The 25450-nt window shown below is 44.0% G+C and overlaps 1 protein-coding gene across 1 annotated transcript in view; it reads right to left on the bottom strand.

Annotated features, from left to right (window-relative positions):
- The window catches only part of BMP6 (bone morphogenetic protein 6), a 161349-nt gene that overhangs the window by 11322 nt on the left and 124577 nt on the right, over positions 1-25450 (bottom strand). Inside the window, exons 3-4 of the mRNA XM_007973751.3 lie at positions 9851-9999; positions 8962-9159 (exon numbers count right to left, since the gene is read on the bottom strand). Coding sequence (XP_007971942.1) covers positions 8962-9159; positions 9851-9999 — 347 coding nt within the window. The remainder of the gene's footprint in view (positions 1-8961; positions 9160-9850; positions 10000-25450) is intronic.

The following is a 25450-nucleotide window of genomic DNA, read 5'->3' as shown; positions in this document are numbered from 1 at the left end:
TATCCCTTTTAATAAACTGCTTCCATAGGGAAACCTTCAGGTACAATTAGTATTAAGAAGCCCAAATCCTTCCTCTCTTCTCCAAATGAACATTACAGATATTTGAACATGGGTTTTTTTTTTTTTTTTTTTTTTTTTTTTTTTTTAATGAGACGGAGTCTAGCTCTGTCGCCCAGGCTGGAGTGCAGTGGCCAGATCTCAGCTCACTGCAAGCTCCGCCTCTCGGGTTCACGCCATTCTCCCGCCTCAGCCTCCCGAGTAGCTGGGACTACATGAACATGGGTTTTAAGTGGAAGTTTTTTTTTCTAGCACCAGAGTTGACTTTTAATTTGTCCTAAAGCCACTGAAGCAAAAACCATGATGAAACATTCTGCTTTCCTTTATAACCCCTCAACACACACAAACACACACACACACACACACACACACAAACTATTTGTAGGAAAAAAATGGCTTTGGACATGAGATTTAAATGGGTTTCATCTCACAGTGTGGGACAGGTAAGTGGGGCCCATCATACAGGAAGCTTCTAAAACTCCCTTCGGGGATGGAGATGAACTCTAAAGATCCAAGCCAGGCTGGGCGTGGTGGCTCACACCTGTAATCCCAGCACTTTGGGAGGCCGAGGCAAGTGGATCATTTGAGGTCAGGAGTTTGAGACCAGGCTGACCAACATGATGAAACCCTGTTTCTACTAAAAATACAAAAAATTAGATGGGCGTGGTGGCACGTGCCTGTAGTCCCAGCTACTCGGGAGGCTGAGGTAGGAGAATCGCTTGAACCTGGGAGGCAGAGGTTGCAGTGAGCTGAGATTGTGCCACTGCACTCCAGCCTGGCAACAGAGCGAGACCTGTTTTTTTTTTTTTTTTTTTAAATGATCCAAGACAGACATGCCTGTTTTCCCTAAGGAAAGTTCTTCAGCAAGAATCTCCATGATCTGTAGTGGAAAAGAAGGTGGTAGAGACAGGCACCATCCCCCTCAGAAGGAGAACGGAGTTGGGCAGAGAGGTCCCGGCTGTGGTGCCCAAAGCATGTCCTTTATGAAGCCTTTATGTTTCTAATAGTTAGCCTTCATTTTCCCAATACTTTGCCAAGGGAGGCTTGCATGTCATTCAGGCCTTCTGCACAATGAGATCAGTGGTAGAGAAATAGGCATAAGTGTCCCATCCATTCCCAATGGCAGGACCGTGTGGAAGTACCTGCCATTTTCTACCATAAGAGACCGGTGTGTTCCAATGCAGAATTCATCTTGGAATAAAGCATCAGGTCCAGCCATGGCTCTGACATCCCTCTCCCAAGCCCCAGGTGTGTCTTTCATTATCTGTCATTCCTCCAGGTTACCTGGGGGCCAGTACACCTGGGAGGGGTTGGGGGCCAACTTGAAAGGAGCCATATGGAGGTGCACTTTTCTGGAGTCCAGCGGAGGGATGGGAGAGAGAACACAGTGATGGAGTCTCCTTGTCCTTGAGACACAACTGAGCTTTCATATCTGAGAGTCCTGTTCTGAGGGTGGTGGTGGAGGGGCATAGCTCCCTTCCTGGGGGCCCTCAGGGGTAAATGCTGCAGCTCCCAGCACACATGCCTCTGGCTGATCCCCTTTGTCTGTCCGCTAGCATCTTCCTGCCCCTGTTCCTCCTGTTGCAGGTGCACATTCCACACAGGCTCTGCTGAGCTCCTACAGTCCGCTCAGTTCTGGTGGGGAGTTCTCATCTCAGTTGCTGGGTCTTGGCCCTGACAATCAGCTTCCTTGCTGACAGCCTCTGCTCCCCAACCTTAAGTCCCTGGCTCCCCTGTGATGACTGAGGAGACATTCCACAGGAGAAAACAAACGGGAAGCTGTCTGGGCCCATGTGACAGTGATGGGGCAGGGCATCCTAATCGTCCCAAGGCAAACCGAAAACTGCAGAGCAGCTCTCTCATCCAGTGCAAGTGAGGACAGGGCACCCTTGGCCCCAGTAGAAGGTGGCTAGCTGGGCTGGGACTTCCACACAGAAGCCACGTCCCCAGGCAGCAGCACACGCACTGTACACATTGCCTGTACCCCCAATGCAGGGGTCACACCCCACACTAAGGATAACACCTGGGTTACTTCCATCCAGCATCCTTTTTATCTGGCCCTCCTGAAGAGCCACGCACACAGCGAAGTGCAAAGGAGCCCACCGTTTGTTTAGCTCTGAAGCTCCAGCTCTGTATGCCATGACCGGCCAGTGACAGGCCGGCTTCCCTGGCAATGGAGGCCAGGAGAGTCCCACAGGTATGAGACCCAGAGGAGAAGGCAAGGGCGCAGCCACTATCCTGACTGTCAGGCAGGCACTGTGCGGGGAGGTTGCACTGCGGGGCTGGAGGGCCACCACGCAGCTGCTGCTGTGAGCATGACGGGACGAGGGCGCTGCAGCAAGCCTGGGGCTCCCAGGGCGGGTGCGCCTGCATCATGGCAGCCAGAGCCAGCCTGGGTCCCAGTGACCCTGCCTGCTGTGCTTTGCAACTTCAGTAGAGGAGGAGAGAGAAACAAAGGGCAAGACAAGGAGAAGGGAAAGAAAGGCAGAAGAGAGAGAATGTCAGGGACACCACAGAAAGCAGGTGAGAAGGAGGGACAGGGAGAGAGGCGGGCACGGAGCCATCTCCTCACCAGGGCTTCTGCAGAGGGGCCACTCGGGTTGCCCTGGGCTGACCCCACAGGCCCTGCCAGCTCAGCCGGGTGTCCCCACTCAGCAGGTCACACACAGCCAAGAAAATACCAGCACGGCAGGGGGCTGGACAAAGCGGCATACTCCACATGTATTTCCCAGCTTTCCTGAGCTCAGGCTGCAGACTCTTCCCAAAGGAAACTTGTTTTTTAGAGGGAATAATTCACTACTTTAATTTCCCTTCTCTCCTAGAATGACACGGGTGGGGGCCACATAGAGGCTGTTAAAGCGGCACCTCTGTCTTCATGGGCCTGGCTGCTCTTTCCATATCTCTGGGCCTTATCAGCCCCATCTCATCCAAAGCAAGCCTCTCGCTCCCGCTGTCCCAGCAGAATCAATACAGCCATTGAGGAATGTGCGGCAGGTGCCAGCTCCTTGTGTCACCGACACTATGGGAGGCCCGGGACCAAACCAGGGTTTTGATTTCTGGTGTCAATAATCTCCTAACAGTTGATGGGGTTGGGGTGGGGGTGGACGGTTTGATTTTCAGAGTCTAGATTTTGTTTATAACTTAGATGGTCAACATTGAGAAGCAAGAGCGGGGCCCTAATTTTTGGTTGCTCTGGGAGATTTTAGGATCTCAAAAGGCTCCATTTAATCTGGGCGGGACTCTAGTCTCTTTTCAGCCTTTGTCTTGATTCTAAAAGAATATGGAACTGTCCTACAAATAGACAAAGGTTTCCTTTGAAGACCTAGTTCTAACACCCTCTGTGCTCTAAGCACCTTCTATACTCTCTGCCACTTCCTAGGCTGAGTCTCCTGGCCCCAGTGCCCTCCCAGGGTTGGCAATGATTGGGAATGACTTAGGCATCTCACGGTACCTGCATAAGCCTCTTCTTAATGCCTTTCAGAATTGTTGCCATTTGCACATCTGCAAGGAGTGAACCTTGGGAGGAGGTAGAAGGGAACTTTCCAGTCTGTTTCACTCTTTGATAGCCATTATCCTCGAACGAGAGTTGAGCATGATAGAAGTGAAGCTTTTGATTCTTTTTTTTTTTTTGGTGATTCTAACTTTTAGATCACTATTTGCCATGCCTGTCCTCCATGTCTATGGAGAAGTAAGGTTTGATTTCATATAGGAAGCCCTGAACCAAGCCCTACTTAACCAAGACATCTGCAAGCCAAGCTGCAGGCCCTAAAACTTCAAGATCACGATGACAAATTACAATTCCCAACTTTCCTGGAGAATGATAAACTGTTAGTTTATAGTCCTGAGCTGTGTCTATTCCTCCCAAGCTTTGAATGTTTGTGATGGACCAACCCAGTCAGCTCTGGCTATCCCCAACCCATGGAAGCCAATGGTGAAAGAGCGAGGACACTGTAACAATGAGACTCCTGGTCTGGGCTGGATTTTCCTTGAAATGTACAGCAAAAGATTGCACAGTTATAATAAACTACTCAAACAGTTGTTTTGCAAGAGATGAATCCTAGTTACTTTATGCTGAAAGCCTACTGAATGGTTCTAACCGGGAAGCTTAAAGGACAGAAGATGTAAACTATCAAGAAGAAGGTCAGCAGAATCTCTGAATGTACTAGAGCCACATTTTCCCCCAAGGTCCTTAAAGATACATGTTTGGGTGGGTGGGAAAAGGAGGGAAGGAGAACTTACTCTAAGAAATGCTGGCCGGGCGCGGTGGCTCATACCTGTAATCCCAACAGTTTGGGAGGACGAGGCAAGTGGATCACTTGAGGTCAGGAGTTCAAGACAACCTGGCCAACATGGTGAAACTCCATCTCTACTAAAAATACAAAATTAGCCAGGAGTGGTGGTGCATGCCTGTGATCCCAGCTACTTGGGAGGCTAAGGCAGGAGAATCGCTGGAACCTGGGAGGAAGAGGTTGCAGTGAGCTGAGATGGCAACATTGCACTCCAGCCTGGCCAATAAGAATGAAACTCTGTCTCAAAAACAAAAAAGAAATGCTAACAGGTGGCATTAGTGCAATGGCAGACTCATTCTAAAGGACAGACAGGGTCTCAAGAGGCTGCTGAGTCACAGATGGTTGGCAGAGCTGGTAGTGACACCATAAACATCAAGACTGAAAGCGACTACTCCAATTTCACAGGAATCATTAAAGTGCAGATGTTTCCAAACTGTCATCTATCAAAACAAAGACCAATTCTGCATCGCAGCAGCAGCAGCAGAGCAGACTTCAGACTTACTGGCTGACTTGAAATTGCGTTAGCTATACTGTCTCAAGAGAGGTCTTGGAAAGATCCTGGAAAATTACCCAAATGAAAATTTAGAATCACCCAGTGGAACTTCAAGGCCATTTGTTCATGGACCTTGTCATGGATTGGCCACGTGGTATCACAGCCCCCCAGAAGATAAAATAGTGAACCCCAAGTGAGAGCTACCATAAAAGAGGGTGAATGATAGCAAGTAGAGGAGACCACCAAACTGGAGCTACAGAACCTGAGGACAGGTGCTATAAGAGCAGCAGGCTGGTAAGAAATGGAGGCTGAAAAAGAATTGGTAGATTGGTTAAAATCCCCAATGAGGCAAGGACGGCTAGGACCAGGACTAGTCAAACATGTGTAAAAACAATAAATGATACCATGCAGAGGCTATCCAAGCCCCTGGAGAAGTGTAACAGAGCCAACATCCAGCCTTCATTTAGAGCAGCCAGCTGCAGAGAAGCAAGGGCGAGTGAAAGCCATCCAGGGAGACGTCGATCCAAACCACTATCCAGTGCACATGTTTGGAAAGTCCAGCTTGAAAGCCAAGTACAAATGTTCGAGGAGATTTTGGTGGGCGGTGGGGCTCCTGGACTCTCCCCTGTTGTGCACTAGTCTTGCTGTCTCAGGCATAGACAGCTCAATTCCAAAAATAGCCTCTTATTTTCTTGCCACGTTTCACCCTGATGACAGGCAATTTGATGAATGAATGCTAACTTCTTTACCCAGATGTAGGACGATCCCTGGTGGGCTGCTTCTGGTGGTGGTGGTTGTTTTGGAGGAGAACTATCAACTCCCTGGGAGCACGCCATGGAAGAAGGGGGCAGCAGAGACAAAGAAATCTTTTCCTTCCACCTTCCAAAAGATTGACAAGCAGAAAGTCTGCCTGCAGACATGCCAGAGGACACCACTTTCCTGTTACTGTAACATCTCTCCCTGGTTCATGAAGTCCCAGCGACATCTGGCCTCACAGAGACCCCGAGGGAGAGGAAAACCAGACAGCCCCTCTCTCCAGGTAGCAGGCCATCTCTCTGGAACTCTTTTCTGGCAGATGAATCTCTTCCTCAGCATGTCCACTCCCATTAATGGAAGAATAAATAAGGAGGAAAGAGCCAAAAACATAAAGAAGTGCTTCGGTGGGGCAGACACGGGCGATTTCCCAGATCACTTAGAGGATCTTTGAAGAGAATGAGAAGGAGGGAGCATCCTTCGGCATCATTCTTTCTTGGGGGCCTTTCAATAGGTGAGGCCAGAGAGATTTGGTATGAACCCTTTTGCCTTTGTATTGTTGAAAGGGACAAAGCAAATTTGGAAGTACTGGCTTGGGAGGTGGGCGGTCGGGGAGACCAAGGGAAAAACAGAGACACTTGCACCTCTTACCAATTAGATCAACTTGAATATCCATATTTAATTTAAACTCATCAAATTGAAAAAAAAGTTGAAAGGGACTTGGAAAATAGTAATTGGTTGATATTGCTAAAATCAAAATCAGACACAACATCTTTTCTCAATTTAAAAACATTAGTGTGTGCATTGGGTGCGGGGATGCTGAATAAAATCAAGTGAAATTTTGATTTTAAAAAGCAATCAACATTTCAAGAGATGCCTCTATGTCTGAGGTCCCAGTACCAAACTGACCACAGTTCATTAATAAATTGAAGCCTACCATTGGCAGACTTCATCATCATAGCCCGAAGGAAAACACTGAGATTATTAACTCTCTTCAGCAGGCTGCCTCTGAAGTGAATAAAGGAAAGCAAGCATTTCTTCTTTTTTCCAAAAACCCCAACCCTGGCTGTTTCTAGTGGTGAATACAGGAACACCCGTGCTGTGAGCGATGCTTCCAAGAAACACCAGGATGACAAGAAGCAAAATGTCACATCACACTGGGTGGTGGATCCTCAAGCTCCACATCCAAGTTACTGGTGAAAGAGACAGTTTATTTAAATCAGAACCCAAGATGGAGACACTGCTTCCCAAAGAAGAAATCGGTGCTTTGGGAAGCTGCATTAACTTTGGCCACCAAAAATGACATTTCTGTACAATTACCTGGAAGAATTAATGCATCCTCCAGAATTGTTTTACTTCTTTTCCAGGGATCCCAACATACACCCTGAGAACCTCCTTCCTACAATGGCATATAAATAATCTTTGAGTGCTATTATGAGTCAGATTTTGATGCTTTTCATTTAATTCCAGCAAATCTGCAAGGCATTCATCACCCCCATCTTACAAGTGAGTAAACGGAAGCTGAAACAGATCAAATGTGTCCAAAATCACAGGGTAGCAACGAGGGAAACAAGTTCTCTGACTGCAAATCCCACTGCCAATCTTCACCTTTATGGTTGATTCTCAAGCTATTTAAACAGCCAAAGGACCCCAGAACTCAGAACTTGCAAGCACCCACACTAGACTCAGAAGTGTCAGGTTTCCATTCGATCCTCACTAGCTATGGGACTGGTTGTGGGGAGGGAACATCCACTCTCCCTTCTTCTGGGCTTCCATGGGTGGACTTCCATGCCACTTCCTAAAAATGCATTGGGGAGAACTTTTTTTTTTTTTTTTTTTTTTTTTTTTTTTTTTTGTTGCAATGGAGTCTTGCTCTGTTGCTCAGGCTGGAGTGCAGTGGCAAGATCTTGGCTCACTGCAACCTCTGCCTCCTGGGTTCAAGTGATTCTCCTGCTTCAGCCTCCTGAGTAGCTGGGATTACAGGTACATGCCACCACACCCAGCTAATCTTTTTAGTAGAGATGGGTTTCACCATGTTGGCCAGGCTGGTCTCGAACTCCCAACCTCAAGTGATCTGCCTGCCTCAGCCTCCCAAAGTGCAAGGATGATAGGCATAAGTCACTGCACCCAGCCAGGGAGAACATTTCTGAAGGACCACTCAGCTGACACTCAGGCAGTAGAGCTGGTTTCTCTCTCTTGCCCTTTGAATGTGTCTGTTCTGAGCAGAACTCACCTTATTCCTTAGCTCCAGGATGAGCACACAGTTCAGGTCTGGCCAATCAGAGCACTCCCCACCCAGCAGTGTGCTTCAGGGTGAGGGACGCAACCCCAGCCAAGCCAACCGGATTGTGCCCCGGATTTCTATTGAAGAAGGGCTCTGTCTGAGGTTGAGGTTGCCAAGGGTAACAAAATCTTGGAACCACTGGTTGCCTTCCTGGCCACCATATAGAGATAGTTTTACTAAGAATTCCACCAACAAAGAAAAATAGAAAAACAGAAAAAGAGAGAGATTCCTGATATTATCTGAGCCCACGGATCCAGCCATGCCTAAAGACAGAACCCCTGGCCAGGCACGGTGGCTCACGCCTGTAATCCCAGCACTTTGGAAGGCTTAGACGGGTGGATCACGAGGTCAGGAGATCGAGACCATCCTGGTCAACATGGTGAAACCCCGTCTCTATTAAAAACACAAAAAATTAGCCAGGCACGGTGGCAGGCGCCTGTAGTCCCAGCTACTCGAGAGGCTGAGGCAGGAGAATGGTGTGAACCCGGGAGGTGGAGCTTGCAGTGAGCTGAGATCATGCCACTGCACTCCAGCCTGGGTGACAGAGCGAGAATCCATCTCAAAAAAAAAAAAAAAAAAAAAAAAAAAGATAGAACCCCTGAACCTCTCTGTTAAATGAGCCAATGAAATCCATCCTAGGGGGCTGAGTTGACCTTCCTTCCCTTCTAGCCAAGAGCACTGACACATACAAGTTCATATTACACAAGTGTACCAAGTTTGCTTGTACATCATAACCCCCCCCAGCATAACGCAACTAGAAAAAAGAAACTAGGTGCTCCCAGGGTTTTGATAGGAATTTTAAAAAGAGTTGGAGACATGTAACCAAACAGAAAGATGCTTGTCTGGATCAACCGGCAGTCATGATGCCTGCAGCCTGGGTCTTCAGGTAACAAGTGTTCCACACTGAGGGCCCTCACAAACCCACGTAGATGTTCTGTGACTGTACAAGGTACCATCATGCATATGACACCTACCTGCCTTTGGATTTGCTGTGCAGAAGCTGCTCAGCATCTGAAACTGTGGACACAACTTTTGTTCTGAGGCCAAGAAGGCTTTCTGGAAATACAGGCTCCCCACAAACCCACCTGAAGCACTGGAGACCCGCGCCACGTCCTGGGACTGGGTAGAGCGATTACGACTCTGTTGTCGGCGCCGGCCAGAGGCTGACCTGGTGGTGCGCACATGGACCTCACTCACTTTGAAGAAAGCCACCATGAAGGGCTGCTTGTCATAAGGGCCGTCTCTGCCCACCAGGCCTGCGGATCGGGGGTGGATGTGGACTCCTTTAAGGCAAATCAAAGCATGCATCTCTTTATTCCACAGAAACTTATTCCTGTAGCTACAACAGTTAAGGGATACTTCCTAGTTTCCCAAGTGCTAATAATTAAGAATGAGTGTGAAGAAGAAATCATGTATCCCCAAACCTTGGTTGGCACTCCTGGGATGGCACCTTTTGGCAGAATCAAAGCACTCCTTTCAAAGTTTCGGAATCACATGAAGGAGTGGCTGAACTCCTGGGCTCTCCTGTTTCTGCCAGATTATGAATCCACCCTCCCTGCTGGACGGATCAGCAGTGGGGACCTCAGCCTGCTGGCTCTGATGCTGCAGGAGGAGCAGGTACTGCAAACCTGTTCATCCATCAGGATTTCAACAGATGCGCCTGCCGCTCTCTTACTCGCTGCATCCCCCGCAACCTGCCTCTGCCTAGGAAAGCTGTCGTCCCATCGCCATCCTCTTGGAAACATTACCACTCTCCTGTCTCCAAGTGGCCCAAGCCTGTTTTCAATTCCTGTCTAGGTGGCCTCCGGGAACGGTTTTGGTTCTCAATGTAAGTCATGGGGGAATCAGTAAATGAGGCCATCCTGAAGTTGAGGACTTGACTATATAGCCCACGGTTCCATCACAGCTGCTGTAAGGGAAATGCATGAAACTTATGACCTGCTGGATGTTGGGGGCTTGTGGATAATAACTTACCATCCCGCGTCACCACACTCAGCTGAAGCCCCATGTTATGCTGCGGGGTCACAACCCACAGATTGCTAGTGGCCGTGATGTCAAATTCCAGCCAGCCTTCTTCTGAGGCCCACACTACGCGGGTGTCCAACAAAAAAAGGTCAGAGTCTCTGAAAGAAAGAAAAAATGGCCCGGTGAATAGCGCATTGCCCAAAGCTCCTTCCCACTCTGTCCTGTCTCAGCGTCAGGATAAAAAATGCCCAAGTCAGATCACATCCACTGGTGAGGCACAAGCACAGTGACCTGCCATAGCTCTGAAAGGTGTGGTACCACCCAGGACACAGGCATGACACAATTAGGAGAGACAGGTACACCTGATAAGGTCCCTGGACACGGGCAGACCCTCTCAACTTTACCAAAAATCTTGCTGGTGCTGCTTATGATAGATCTTTTTGTGAATTAGGATAAATTACAAATAAATGATTTTTTTAAAAAACGTTATTTATTTATTTATTTTTTGAGACTGGGTCTCACTTTGTCACCTAGGCTATAGTGCAGTGGCATTTAAATTTTCCTACTTCTATTGTATTTTTAAAATTTATGATACTATTTATTAGTGACTAGCTTACTTTATGGCTAATACGCTCTAAAAGCAGGGAAAGTAGGAGACAGCAAGAAACAGGATTAAGAAAAGATAAAAATCAGGATCCATATGAGCATTTACAAATTGGGCTTTGCTCATTTTTTCTTTTTCTGAAACTGAGACTGAAAATCTTCACGTTTGTTCCTGTGAAATAAGGAGAAACAAGAAGCCACATCACATGCCTAAGTAATCATCTACTATTTTAATTAAGGCCTCTGTATGGTCTGCAGTGAGTATCAGTCCTTCCCCATATGGACGGTGTAGCCGGGGGTGGATGCTGAGTGATTATAAAGTTCATCCCAGCACCACTGTGAGCTACGGCTGGGATTCTTTGAGGCAAAGTCATAGAATCCATTCCTTCCATCAGGCTCCTCAGGGAAGACTTTGACATTTTTCACAGTTTTAAACTAACATAATCTAGGGGCTGTGGGATGATGGCGTGAGGGTCTCCTTCTGTTCACCCGCGGTTTTTGATAAGTCAGTGCCGGGGACAGTCATCTTTGTGTGTTTTAGGGACAACCTGAATCTGTGTATCCATCCCACGGCCACTGGAATGAGATGGCCTGGGACTCCCATGACAGGGAGGGCTATATTTTGGCCATGGAAAGACTCAAAGCTCCTGGTATTGGAAATATTTTGCTGCAATATCTTACAGAGATAGAAAAATGACTAAAATTAAATACTAAGTTTAAGATGAGCATACATTACTAAGTTACAAAGTGCTTTCATCTACTTCTCTTTGCTTGGTCCTTACACCAATCCTAAAAGCTAGGCAGAGTGTCACCGTCTCCACCTTACAGCTGGGGAACGTGAGACTCAGCCACGAGGCTACCATCACGTGGTCAAGATCTCAAGCTAGTAAGTGAAAAAACAGGACTTAGTTCTGGATTCAAAGAGCTTTCCATAATAACATACTGTTTCATTGAGATGATTACCAAAGACAGCCTATGATGAATGAATGAACTTCATCTCTAATCCATCAGATACTTATGAGGCCACTAACATCAAGTTCAAATGGTTAGATTTCTCAGAGGAGGAGCAAACAGTTTCTCCTGCCTCCATGGTCACTTAGAGTGAGAAGGGAACTCTATTGTCATCTTTTCCAAGTATAAACAGTAGGCACAGCTAAAAGTCGTTTACTCAGCTGCTTAACAGAGTCTGCGGGAGGCCACATTCTGGGCTGCCCGGTTGAAAGCTCTCTCCTATTTGGATGCGTCACACCCCCTGTTGACAAATTACCCCCCATCACTGAGGTAACAACTGTTAGCAGGGAGATGGGGTGGGGGGTGTCCATGGAAAACAGCAAGCAGAGATTGGAAGGCCAAGGCTTTGAAGTTCAGATGTAAGAGGACATCAATTCTGTTCTGGAAGGTCACAGAAGACCCTTATCCAGCAATAACACAGACAGCACTGTGGGAAAGCAGCCCCGGCCCAGAGGAAGCACAGCACACACAGGTGTCACGGGCAGAATGTGGCTGGCACTCTCCAGCGCCAAGACCCAGTAGGAACCTCGGGGGTAAGGGTGCCTCCCATGAGCGCATGCCGAGTTACCTCTGACGACTAGATTAGGCACCTACATTGTAAAGACTTATAATGAGGATACAGAGAAATACAGTTCAAAGTGTGAGGGTAGCACAGCTGGCAGAATGAGCTTTTATTTTTAAAGATCAGGGTTTGTGATAAAGAAAATGGCAGCCTTGTACAAGAGAAAGTGGGGAATGCGACAGATGCACATCATCCAAGGAGGAGGAGGAAGACAGAGAAGGGCAGAAAGAGAAGGAATGAATTAAAGAGGGAGAACATGAAATCAAAAGTTAAAGTTGGTGCAAAGGCAGAAGATGAGGATGACCCGTCATGACACAAAGCAATTGCAGTCAGTGTGGATTCTTGGATGTGGGGAGACCAGTTTCCATCCCGACTCTGCTACCGAGTCACTTTGGGGCCCCATGAGTTTGCGTTGTTCTGTGGCACACTTTTTCTAATCGTACAATGAGAACACTGTCTGTTCTCACTGCTTAAGAGGAATGTGAGGTCAACAAGTGCAGTCTAGTGGTTGAGCCTTGAAAGACAAAAACTCTCTGGGGTCCTATGGCAGCGAGGAAGGCTTGGACTTCAATGTTTAGATCTAGAATGCTCGGGGCCTTTGCAAAGGGAGTGAGGCAGAGCATGGACTTAAGACAACTGGGCCAAGGGGGATGGAGGAACAGGGAGTACTGACTGTGTCAACAGCCTTTATTCCTCAGGACAGCCAGAAAAGGCAGGACCTATGATGTCTCCTGTACAGCTGAGCCCCAGAGAAGCTCTCAAGCTCACATGGCTGTTAAGTGGGGCAAATGGAATTTCATCACAGCCCAGGCCCTTAGCCGTCACATATCTAAAAGGTAGAGTCATGAAGCAGACAGGGCAGAGGCTGAAAGTACTGTCCAAGGGCTCAGAATAAAGTAAGGGACCAAAATCTACCACATACAAATGCTAAAGTCAGCTGGATACAGAAAACACATTAAGATACACAGGACAGGCACAGGTTAAAAATCACCAGTTGGGAAGGCTGGGTGTAGTGGCTCATGCCTATAATACTAGAACTTTGGGAGGCTGAGGTGGGAGGACTGCCGGAGGCCAGGAATTTGAGATCAGCCTGGGCAACATGGCGAAACCTTTCCTCTACAAAAAAATACAAAACTTTGCCAGGCATGGTAGTGCACTCCTGTAGTCTCAACTACTTGGGAAGCTGAGGCAAGAGGGTCACCTGAGTCCGGGAAAGTGGAGGCTGCAGTGAGCCATGATCACACCTGTGCACTCCAGCCTGGTCAATCAATCAATCAATCAATCACCAGTAGGCCTCCTCCATCAGGGTCAGGTAGGTATGAGAGGTGCATGCAGGAAGGTGCCCGAGATGGCTGGTGTCGGTTGCAGATGGTAGCATTGGGGTGGAGCCCCAGTGACCCTCCCAACCTTGCCCTGCTCCTTCCAAGCAGAATGCTGTGTCCAGCATGAGAACATCACTAACGTGGTCACACCACCAGGGAGAGGAACTTGAAAAAGGAACGAAGCTTTAAGACATAACTTCATGGGCTCACCCTCAAAGCTTCCAACAACTCAGATATTGAAGAGATGCTATCGATGGCGAATCACTAAAACAATTCTGGTCTGACCCGCATCTACTAACATTGCCTCAGGGATACGTGGCCTTCCGAGTCTGCGGACTGTAAAAGTGCAGCCTCGAAGAAGATGCATCTGAGTTTGCCACGTGAAAAACAAGCTTTCCCTTCTAAATCTCACTTCGGCAGAGTTGAGAAGAGATGTTTTCACCTAAAATGTGTGTCACTGATAAAGAATCCTAGAGACTGGCCAAAATCATCACCATGCCTAGATTATTTGGACCTTCCTACTGAGGTGGCATACTCTCAAGTTGGCAAACCATGAAAGAAAATCTTGAAACAAGGGAAGATAATTTTGAATGCAGTTATTAGCTCTTTTGTTCTCAACTAACTCAGACCCTATATTTGCATGGTGAATACGCTTCCGATTTTTCAAGGATGTAACAGCGTTATTCTTCTCAATGTTATTCCAACCTTAGAGCATGATATTCCTCATATTGTGGTCATCCTGGGCAAATGAGGTTCTTAACAAATTAATACAGCTAATAAGAGATTTCTGGAAAATTTCAAAAATTCACCCTGGCATTAGAGTTGATGAATCAGAAAGCCACTCACAAAGACTTGTAGAATTGGTGTTTGCGGGCAAGATTTATCCCTGCATATCCCTCCCATCACACAGCCTCCAAGGCGCATGCCCACATCAGTGATACACCACTGGGCCAACAGACCGAGAGCACCACTGCCAACACACAGCAGGCCTTTCTCTCCTTTGCCCTTGGAGAAGGGCAGGAGGTGCCTGAGTTCCTGGTGGATAGGCTTTGACCCTTTCCTGACAAACCACACACCCATCAGGTCACAATGCCCGGGTCAAAGTACAACACTGTTTACTACTAACCATTTTGCTAGAAAAATGCTTTTGATAGGCCGGGCGCGGTGGCTCAAGCCTGTAATCCCAGCACTTTGGGAGGCCGAGACGGGCGGATCACGAGGTTAGGAGATCGAGACCATCCTGGCTAACACGGTGAAACCCCGTCTCCACTAAAAAATACAAAAAACTAGCCGGGCAAGGTGGCGGGCGCCTGTAGTCCCAGCTACTCGGGAGGCTGAGGCAGGAGAATGGCGTAAACCCGGGAGGCGGAGCTTGCAGTGAGCTGAGATCTGGCCACTGCACTCCAGCCTGGGCGACAGAGCGAGACTCCGTCTCAAAAAAAAAAAAAAAAAAAAAAAAAAAAAAAAAAAAAAAAAAAAAGAAAAATGCTTTTGATAAAGTGGCATTTATATATTCAAAATGAGCAGATTTACAAAATACTCGATAAAGTGACTCTGTGGTCTTGTTCTTTATTTCTTCGTAACACATTCCTTTGCATTTGTGCATCTGGACTTGATGTTAAATTAAAATGCAAAACAACTTTCAGACACAGAGGAACCGACTTTCTGCAATAAGAAAAATTCAATTTTCAAATAGAATGAAAGTAAAAAAAATCCATTTTCATTTTAGAAAATTAAAGAGTCAAGCTCATGCTCTTTCCTTTTTCCTTACATAAGGTACAGTATAGATTATGTTTAAATTTTTCCCATTAGAAAGATAGAAAAGGCATCATGTGTTTGAAAATAGAGTACTACAAACAGGAGCAAACTGCTGCATACATGTACACATACACATTTGAGTAATGAAGATGAATGAACATTATTATTATTTGGTTCCCGTTGCATTTTTTTACAGTCTTTGATATTATTCAATTTTCACTCAATGGCTAGCATGATATGAAGAGATGTTTCAAATATCAAATGCACCTTGATTCTGTAGGGGCTATTCCATCTTTAACAAACCAATATAAATCATGTTGCTGTCAGAATATTAACATAGCAAACCTTAACATGGTGTTTACTATGTGACTGTTCTAAGTGCTCTTACATATATTAATGCCTCACAACAATCTTAAGAGGTAAATACTATTAATGCTATTACAGGTTTATAGATGAAGAAACTGAGGCACAAAGAGATTAAGTGGGCAGGGCATGGTGGCTCACGACTATAATCCCAGAACTTTGGGAGGTTGAGGCAGGCAGATCACTTGAGCCCAGGCGTTTGAGGCCAACCTGGCAAAACCCTGTCTCTACAAAAATAAAAAAATAAGCTGGGCATCAGCTGAGGTGGGAGGATCTCTTGAACCTGGGGGGTGCAGGTTGCAGTGAGCTGAGATTGTGCCACTGCACTCCAGCCTGAGCGACAGAGCACAACTCATCTCAAAAAAAAAAAAAAAAGTGTTCCTATTTCTCCACATCCTCTCCAGCACCTGTTGTTTCCTGACTTTTTAATGATCGCCATTCTAACTGGTGTGAGATGGTATCTCATGTGGTTTTGATTTGCATTTCTCTGATGGCCAGTGATGATGAGCATTTTTTCATGTGTCTGTTGGCTGTATGAATGTCTTCTTTTGAGAAATGTCTGTTCATATCCTTTGCCCACTTTTTGATGGGGTTGTTTGTTTTTTGCTTGTAAATTTGTTTGAGTTCTTTGTAGGTTCTGGATATTAGCCCTTTGTCAGATGAGTAGATTGCAAAAATTTTCTCCCATTCTGTAGGTTGCCTGTTCACTCTGATGGTAGTTTCTTTTGCTGTGCAGAAGCTCTTTAGTTTAATGAGATCCCATTTGTCAATTTTGGCTTTTGCTGCCATTGCTTTTGGTGTTTTAGACATGAAGTCTTTGCCCATGCCTATGTCCTGAATGGTACTACCTAGGTTTTCCTCTAGGGTTTTTATGGTATTAGGTCTAACATTTAAGTCTCTAATCCATCTTGAATTAATTTTCATATAAGGAGTAAGGAAAGGATCCAGTTTCAGCTTTCTACTTATGGCTAGCCAATTTTCCCAGCACCATTTATTAAATAGGGAATCCTTTCCCCATTTCTTGTTTCTCTCAGGTTTGTCAAGGATCAGATGGCTGTAGATGTGTGGTATTATTTCTGAGGACTCTGTTCTGTTCCATTGGTCTATATCTCTGTTTTGGTACCAGTACCATGCTGTTTTGGTTACTGTAGCCTTGTAGTATAGTTTGAAGTCAGGTAGCGTGATGCCTCCAGCTTTGTTCTTTTGACTTGGGATTGTCTTGGAGATGCGGGCTCTTTTTTGGTTCCATATGAACTTTAAAGCAGTTTTTTCCAATTCTGTGAAGAAAGTCATTGGTAGCTTGATGGGGATGGCATTGAATTTATAAATAACCTTGGGCAGTATGGCCATTTTCACGATATTGATTCTTCCTATCCATGAGCATGGTATGTTCTTCCATTTGTTTGTGTCCTCTTTTATTTCACTGAGCAGTGGTTTGTAGTTCTCCTTGAAGAGGTCCTTTACATCCCTTGTAAGTTGGATTCCTAGATATTTTATTCTCTTTGAAGCAATTGTGAATGGAAGTTCATTCATGATTTGGCTCTCTGTTTGTCTGTTCCTGGTGTATAAGAATGCTTGTGATTTTTGCACATTAATTTTGTATCCTGAGACTTTGCTGAAGTTGCTTATCAGCTTAAGGAGATTTTGGGCTGAGACAATGGGGTTTTCTAAATATACAATCATGTCATCTGCAAAGAGGGACAATTTGACTTCTTCTTTTCCTAACTGAATACCCTTGATTTCTTTCTCTTGCCTGATTGCCCTAGCCAGAATTTCCAACACTATCTTGAATAGGAGTGGTGAGAGAGGGCATCCCTGTCTTGTGCCAGTTTTCAAAGGGAATTTTTCCAGGTTTTGCCCATTCAGTATGATATTGGCTGTGGGTTTGTCATAACACACTGTCAGTGGGATTGTAAACTAGTTCAACCATTATGGAAAACAGTATGGCAATTCCTCAAGGATCTAGAACTAGATGTACCATATGACCCAGCCATCCCATTACTGGGTATATACCCAAAGGATTATAAATCATGCTGCTATAAAGACACATGCACATGTATGTTTATTGTGGCACTATTCACAATAGCAAAGACTTGGAATCAACCCAAATGTCCATCAGTGACAGACTGGATTAAGAAAATGTGGCACATATACGCCATGGAATACTATGCAGCCATAAAAAAGGATGAGTTTGTGTCCTTTGTAGGGACATGGATGCAGCTGGAAACCATCATTCTTAGCAAGCTATCACAAGAACAGAAAACCAAACACCACATGTTCTCACTCATAGGTGGGAACTGAACAATGAGATAACTTGGACTCGGGAAGGGGAACATTACACACCGGGGCCTATCATGGGGAGGGGGTGAGGGGGGAGGGAGTGCATTGGGAGTTATACCTGATATAAATGACGAGTTGATGGGTGCTGACGAATTGATGGGTGCAGCACACCAACATGGCACAAGTATACATATGTAACAAACCTGCACGTTATGCACATGTACCCTAGAACTTAAAGTATAATAATAATAAAAAATTAAAAAAAAAAAAAAAAGAGAGTGAGATTAAGCGGCTTGCACGTGGTCACACGGCCAACAAGTGCAGAGCTGGAATTTGAACCGAGGCAGTGTGGCTCACGTGTTGTACGTGCTCTTTTACCAGCAGTTCTCAAGTGTAGCCTGCATCAGAATCCCCTGGGGGGCTTAACACACAGATTGCTGCCCCTTACCCCTGGGGCTTCTGACTCAGTAAGCTTGGGGAGGGGCCTGAGAATCTGCATTTCTAACAGGTTCCCACGTGATGCTGATGCTGTTGGTCTAAGAACCACACTTTGTGAGCCCAGGACCTAAAGCCAGACTACCTCTCCATGAAATATGAGCAGTATTACCTGTGCCTGTTTTGTGAACTTAGGGTTGAAAGCTATCTGCTCTCAACATTTCTTGCTCCTCTCCCTAAAACAGTGCAAACCAAATGTAGGCTGCTCCACAAGTCAGTGTGTCTTATGGATTGGCTTAACGCTCAGGGAGTCATCGAATTAGGCTAATAAGCAGAACTGCAGGTAAGATCGAGTCCAAAGTATCAGTGTTATTAGAAGTCTTAGTTCTATGTGCCCAAGGCCGGGTAAGAGCAGGAAAGAGGATGGTAACTTTATACAAATTCACGGCTACCCAGTGTGTTCTCTTTGGCCACATAAACATAACAGTGCTTCCATACACTGGGGTGTACTCTAACCTTCACTAGTGATCAAGTGTGGAGTTTGCCACCTGTTATTTTTATTTAGTTTATTTATTTATTTTTGAGAGGGAGTCTTGCTCTTTCGCCCAGGCTGGAGTGCAGTGGCGTGATCTTGGCTCACTACAACTTCCACCGCTACAACTTCCGGGTTCAACTGATTCTCCTTCCTCAGCCTCCTAAGTAGCTGAGATTACAGGTGCATGACACCACACCTGACTCAGTTTTGTATTTTAGTAGAGACAGGGGTTCTCCATGTTGGTCAGGCTGGTCTTAAGCCTCTGACCTCAAATGACCTGCTTGCCTTGGCCTCCCCAAGTGCTGGGATCACAGGCATGAGCCACTGTGCCCAGCCCCCACTACCTTTTAAACATGTGACATGCAAATCTTACATGTTTTAGTTCTCATCACCAACCCTACATTTCCACATTCCTGTCCAAGGTGGGGAAATGAAATAGTAAAAGTGCTATTGATTTTTTTTAAAAAAGATGTTTTACAAAGTAATCTTTTAAAAACGCTTTTTATTTTTAGTTTTTATGAGTACATAGTAGATGTACCTATTTATGGGGTTACAAAGTAATCTTAACCACTGGCATGGCCTGCCTCCCACAAAGCTGGACAACATAGTTTGGAGATGTACGTAACCAAAGCGATCTGTCTCTGGGCATGAATGATAAATATAAGGCATAGTTTCTGAAATAAAAACCCATTTTCTTTTCTCTTCACGTTTACCAAGCAGATAAGCAGTTTCCAAAGAACAGCATCTCCTGCCCACCACCCACTGACTCTCCCCGTCAGCATAAAATGTTTTAGCATTGAGGGTATATGATTCTTTATAACTTTAATTCCTCTCCATAACATTCTCTTCTACCCTGTGCCTTACAAAGAACAGAACATAGGCTGAGGAACAAGAAGGTCTGATAGCTCCTTGAGCTGTCATTTTTTTTTTTTTTTTTTTTTCCCCAAGTAGACCATTCTAGATATAAGGCATATGCCCTTGACTAGGAAGATGAAACTAACCAGTTACATAACCTGAACCATGGGTCACTTGTATTAGCCTTTTCAGGGGCAAAGGAACAAATACTGAAAAGCTCACTGCTTGCCTGAGGCCCACACAGAGGGAGCCAGAGATGATCCAGTCAGCAGTAAGATTTCAGGAGTCCCTAAGGATCATACCTGTGAAAGCCAGAGACAGAAAGAGAAAAAGGTGCGGCTGGGCACAGGGATAAAAGGCTTTGGTTTTCTTCTGCCCAAACTATAATAGTGTTCTCCCATCTTGGCTTTCTCGAATTTGCCCTTCTCTTCAAAAAAGAAACCCATCTCAGGTATCTAAAAAGGGTGAACTTTTGTCTTCATTTCAGCGGGCAACACTGAAAATCCAACAGATTTTACAGAGCAATCAGTCCATAGGTAATGCTTTTCTAAAGAAACTACTCTCCGCCATCCTGGCACTGGATCAACTACTGGGTTCAGATCTTGTTTCCAGGTCTATGCCATTTCATTACTGAACCAAATGTCAAACATTTGTTGGGATTCATTTAAAAGATTTCCAAATGAAAATGATAAAACATACTATACTTCAAAGACTTAAGCTTCTGGTCATGATGTATCAAACTAACATTCCCACCAAAACAACTGAATTAACTTAAAAGCAAACTTGTTTGAAGTTCTCTTAGAGCAACCAAGCAAGGTAACACTCGATGGTTCAAGACCTCAGGGAGAAAGGAAATGCATTAAGGTGAGCCTTGTGTTTGCCGCTGCCTTTTCCTTTCAGGGCATTTGATAATTCTAGAATGAGGCACAGACACCAACCAGCAAGTGGTAGTGGCCTAGAGCTTTACGCAATATCACTGGCTGGGGAGAAAATCAAAACTCAAGGCAGCTAGTGTGTGAGAAGAGCTAAAGTCTCAGAAAAAAAGGAGGCTGCATGGGAATGGGCTCATAAAAGTGAGCTCATAGAAGTTTGGTTCACTTCGATGTAGTCCCTTTTCTCTAGGACTTTGGCTCTTCAAGTCCTGGCCTCCTTGAACTCCAACATTTCCATTTGAGGTATTTGCCAGATATTAAGCTGTGTTTATATGGGATGAGGAGTTGAGAAAACAAGCAGAAAGGAACTGTTTAGAGGCTCAAAAGCAAAGCAGAGGGTTTGGCAGTCTCACAGTGCTGAGGAGCTAAAAAATCGAGTGCAGAGTCCACCAAGGAAGGGGGGCTCTTGTAAACATTCCAGACTTTTATGTTTTTTTTTTTTTTAAAGATTTTTAAAATTTAAAAAAGAAATGTTTTGAGACAAGTTCTTGCTTTGTCACCCAGGATGGAGTGCAGTGGTGCAATCATAGCTCACTGTAGCCTTGACCTCCAAGGCTCAAGCAATTCTCCCACCTTAGCCTCCGAGTAGCTGGGATTAAAGGTACGAGCCACCATGCCTGGCTAATTTTTTTTTTTTTTTTGTAGAGACAGGGTCTCCTTAGGTTTCCCAGGCCAGTCTTGAACTCCTAGGCTCAGGCAATCCTCCCACCTCGGTCTCTCAAAGTGCTGAATTTATAGATGTGAGCCACTGTGCCCAGCATCCTAGACTTTTAGCTGAAAGGGATAAACTCTAGGAGAAAGGGACAACCAGAAACAGAGAAGCCTTAATACATCCTTAAATGCTGCCTAAACTGGAACAAAAAGAAAAAGGTGATTTGACCATATTTTGTCTGCCTTACAGAAGAACATTGAGTCTAGTCTGGAAGGAGAGAACAGCATCTAGAACTTCCTTCCTAAATAATGTCCAGAATTTCATAAATGGAAAATTAGCAGGCTTGCCAGGAAATAAAACCAAATAAGGAAAAATTAAGGGAAAAAACAGATAATGGAAATAGACCCATAGGTGATCCAGATAGCAAAGTTATCAGATATGGTCTTTGAATCCAGCCTTATATAAAAAGAATGATAAATCACAAGCTGAACTTACTCTAGGGATGTGAGGTTAGTTTAACATTTAAAAGTCATTTAATATGGCAGACACATAACATTATAAAGGAGAAAAATCATGATTGTCCCAAAATTCAGAAAAAAAATTTGATAAATCCACGCCCATTCCTAATTTTAAAAAACTCTTAGAAAACTAGAAAGAGAAGAATTTCCTTTATCTACTAAAGAGTTATCTACAAAAATATTTAGAGCAATCATCATTCTTAATGATGAAATGCCCTGAGATTAAAAAATCTGACAGAAATCTGAACAATTTTAACATTGTACTGGACATCCTAGCCAGCACAATAAAACAAGAAAAAGAGAAATAAAAAATAGAATTGAAAAGGAAAAAATAAAATATTTATAGATTATAGTCACAGAAATTCCAAAAGGCCATGCAGAAAAACTCTTTGAATTAACATGTCAATTTGCAAGGTTGCTGGATACAAACAAAAATCAATGGTATGCTATATGTAAGCAAAAACCAATTAGGCACTGAATTTTTAAAAAAACTAATAATACCATTTATAATAGCATCAGAAACTTCAATACCTAAAATTAATCTAATAAAAATGTTCAAGACATACAAAAACTATATTATTGAGAGTTATTAAAGAAGGCCTGAGTAAATACCACATTCTTGAATTGAAACACTCATTATTGGTGAGATGTAAACCCTTCCCAAATTGATCTCTAGATTTAATGCAATTCCAATCAGAAGCCCAGCAAGTTTTTTGTTTTTATTTTTTGTGGAAACAAACTGATTTTAAAATTTATATGGGAATGTGATGGGTCATTAACAGCCAAGAAAGTCTCAAGAACAATTTTGAGGTTACACATCAGATATCAAACCTTATGATAAAACTGAAGGAATTAAAACAGTGGAGTATTGAAGAGAAAAATTAACCCATGGAACAGAATAAAGATCCAAAAAACAGACTCACACATATACAGTCACCTAATTTATGAGAAAGGTGCCACTAAAGCACATGAGAAAAAGATAGTATTTTCAATAAATAGTACAGGGTCAATTAGGTTTTCTATTCTTACACATCTGGTCTATGTAATCTACTTCAGTGGCTCACCTATGGTCTCAAAAATCTCCTACTGTAGTTTAGCTCATTCTGCTGAGCTCAAAACTTCTACATCCCACATCGTCTCAGGTACTCACACCATGACTCAAACATGCAAATCTGAACTCATCTTCATTCCCCTGCTTATTCCTGTGTTCCCAATCTCTGTGAATGGTTCAGAGTGCGGTATCGAACTAAAAATTCTGGAAAATATATTTTTTACTCTTTTCTCTCCTGGGACAATTACATTCTATCTGTAAAATAGGTAAGATTTAGTGAATTCTGTCAAAAATTAAAGCAATAATTCAGTCGGGGATTGTTCCTGGAGACGCCAGCAGCAACCTTCTGTGCTGGCCTGAGGAAATCCTCCTGTTTTAGTGAGGAGGGAGGGATGAAGGGGGAAGAAAAGAATATAAATTTATTACCACTGAACTATACACTTAAAAACAGTAAAGATGGTAAATTTTATATGTAGCTTTAACTTCAATAAAAATGTATTAAAAACATGAAAACCAACTATAGAGCAGCATTTCCCTCCTTGATTTTAAGATGCATTTCTTCAAATCCTAAGGATTCTGAAGTTAAGATGAACATATAAACCAAACTCTAAAATCAAATGACAAAAAACATCCTTACCTATTTCTACACAGAGGAGTAAGTTGGAATATTGCTTAAATGGAACATAAATTTTAAATTTGGTAATTCTTCAAATGTCTCCCAAAAGACTGTCCCATGATAGACCATGGAGAAGAAAAGTTATCATATGCACAGAAGATAGATCATCACTGCCAAGCAACACAAATGCCAAAACACAGAGAGCAGAACACGGAATTTCAAAACTAGCAGAGATGAGTGTGGCCGATTCACGGATCAAACAGGACCATGATTCAGATATTGAACATGTCTGTTACAATTTCTGGTTGGCTTTCAAGAGATGCTCTTTGACTTCTAGGTATTCAAAATTCAATTACAACAGTAAAAGTATGCCTTTAACCAAATAAAAAATGTAGAAGAAAATGATATTCTCTAAAGACCTCAAAATGTCACTATTAATATAAAGGTGCTACAGAATAAAGGTCATGAGTGCATGTTGTGAAAAGCACGTACTCATGATGCTACCGTGCGTGACTATGAAAGGTCAGAAGTTATTCAGAGCAGTCTATACTCCCGGTGTGAAGTCAGCTTAGTATGTATGCAATACAGAAAAAAAAGTAAAGAAGTAAACTGACAAATATATCATACTTCTGTGTAAATTTATTCCAGTCTTTCTTCCCCTCTACTCCCTCCTCTAGAAAAGCTGTTAATAGACCAGCAGTTGATCAAGAGATCGATAAAGTTTTGCAAAGGTTTTCTGTAGGAAGGCCTTAGACATCCAAGTACCAGAGTCTGAATTCTAACAGACACAGATCTTCACTACCTATGAAACTCTCTCCTTTGCCATTCAAACAGAAGCATCCTTGGGATGTCTGCTTCAAACCTAAGGAAATGAAGGTGTTAGGATGTATCATAAGGAGGTTGCTTACCTCTTTCCAGTACTTCATCTTTATCTTGAGACTGTACCCACACCATCGAAGTGACTTTTAGGAAGCATAGCAGACAACAGTTTAGGAATTATTTGGTCTTGGCAAAATTCGTACGTGCCATACTTTGTTCTCTCAAAGATAACATGCCTGCCCTGTCTATCTGATCGGGTCATGGTAAAACCCTAATGAGAAAACATAAGAGAAGGCCTTTTCCAAACTGTAACTACTATATAAATGCAATTTTTTACCTGCATCATCACAAGGACACTATGATTTATAACACCAAATTTTAACACCAAAGCCATCTTTTAACCACTATGCAGTACCATGGAGTAAACTTCTAAAAATAAAAAAAGCACAAAGGCATCCTGTGCTACTCAAGCTTAACAATGCAGACTATTGTTGCAGCCTGATGGGTTCTTCTTGCCCGCTGCCTAGAAAAGCCAATGCACTGAAAACAGCAGGTATTATAGCAAAGAGAGGTTAATAATCATAGAGCCAGCCAACTAGTAGGACAGGAGGTATTTCTCAAATATGCCTCCCCAAGAATTTGAAGGCTAGGGTTTTTTTAGGGTACTTTGGCAGGCAGGGAGCTGGGGAACTGAAATCACTGATTGACTGAGGATGAAATCACAGGGGTGTCTAAAACTGTCTTCACACAGCTGAGTCAGTTCCTGGGAAGGAATCTCAGGACCAGGTGGCATCTCGTGGACTGCCAAAACACTAAATCTGAAAAATACCTCGAAGACCAGTTCTTTAGATTTCACAATAGTGATGTTATCTATAGGTGTAGTTGGGGAAGTTACACACTTTGTGAGCCCCAGTTACATGATCCTGGGGCAGTCAGCAACTTATGGACAAGCAAGCTAGTCAATGGCAGGTCACTGTTTAACTCTGCCTATTCTTTAGCAAAGCCCAACCCCCTACCATCATTCTAACCTTGTGACCTCTTTACAAATATAGTTTCGATTTTTAAACATGGAGGGGATCCATTCTAGGAAAGGACCACTATGGCCTCTGCACAAGAATGATCAAGAGCAGTTTAGCCAAGTAGAAGCAACATGGAGTCAGTTAAGTCAGATTCCCGTTGCCACTACAATTTTTGCAAAAACTGTTTCACTATTAGGTTGCTGATTCCATTCTAATCTATGAGTTGCTTCAAATCGTCCATGACTTAGACTCCATCTAAGGGCTTATTCTCAACTTTT

The sequence above is a fragment of the Chlorocebus sabaeus genome, chromosome 17 (assembly GCF_047675955.1).
Source record: "Chlorocebus sabaeus isolate Y175 chromosome 17, mChlSab1.0.hap1, whole genome shotgun sequence".
Classification (NCBI taxonomy): Eukaryota; Metazoa; Chordata; class Mammalia; order Primates; family Cercopithecidae; genus Chlorocebus; species Chlorocebus sabaeus.
This window is presented reverse-complemented; position numbering and strand designations above follow the sequence as displayed.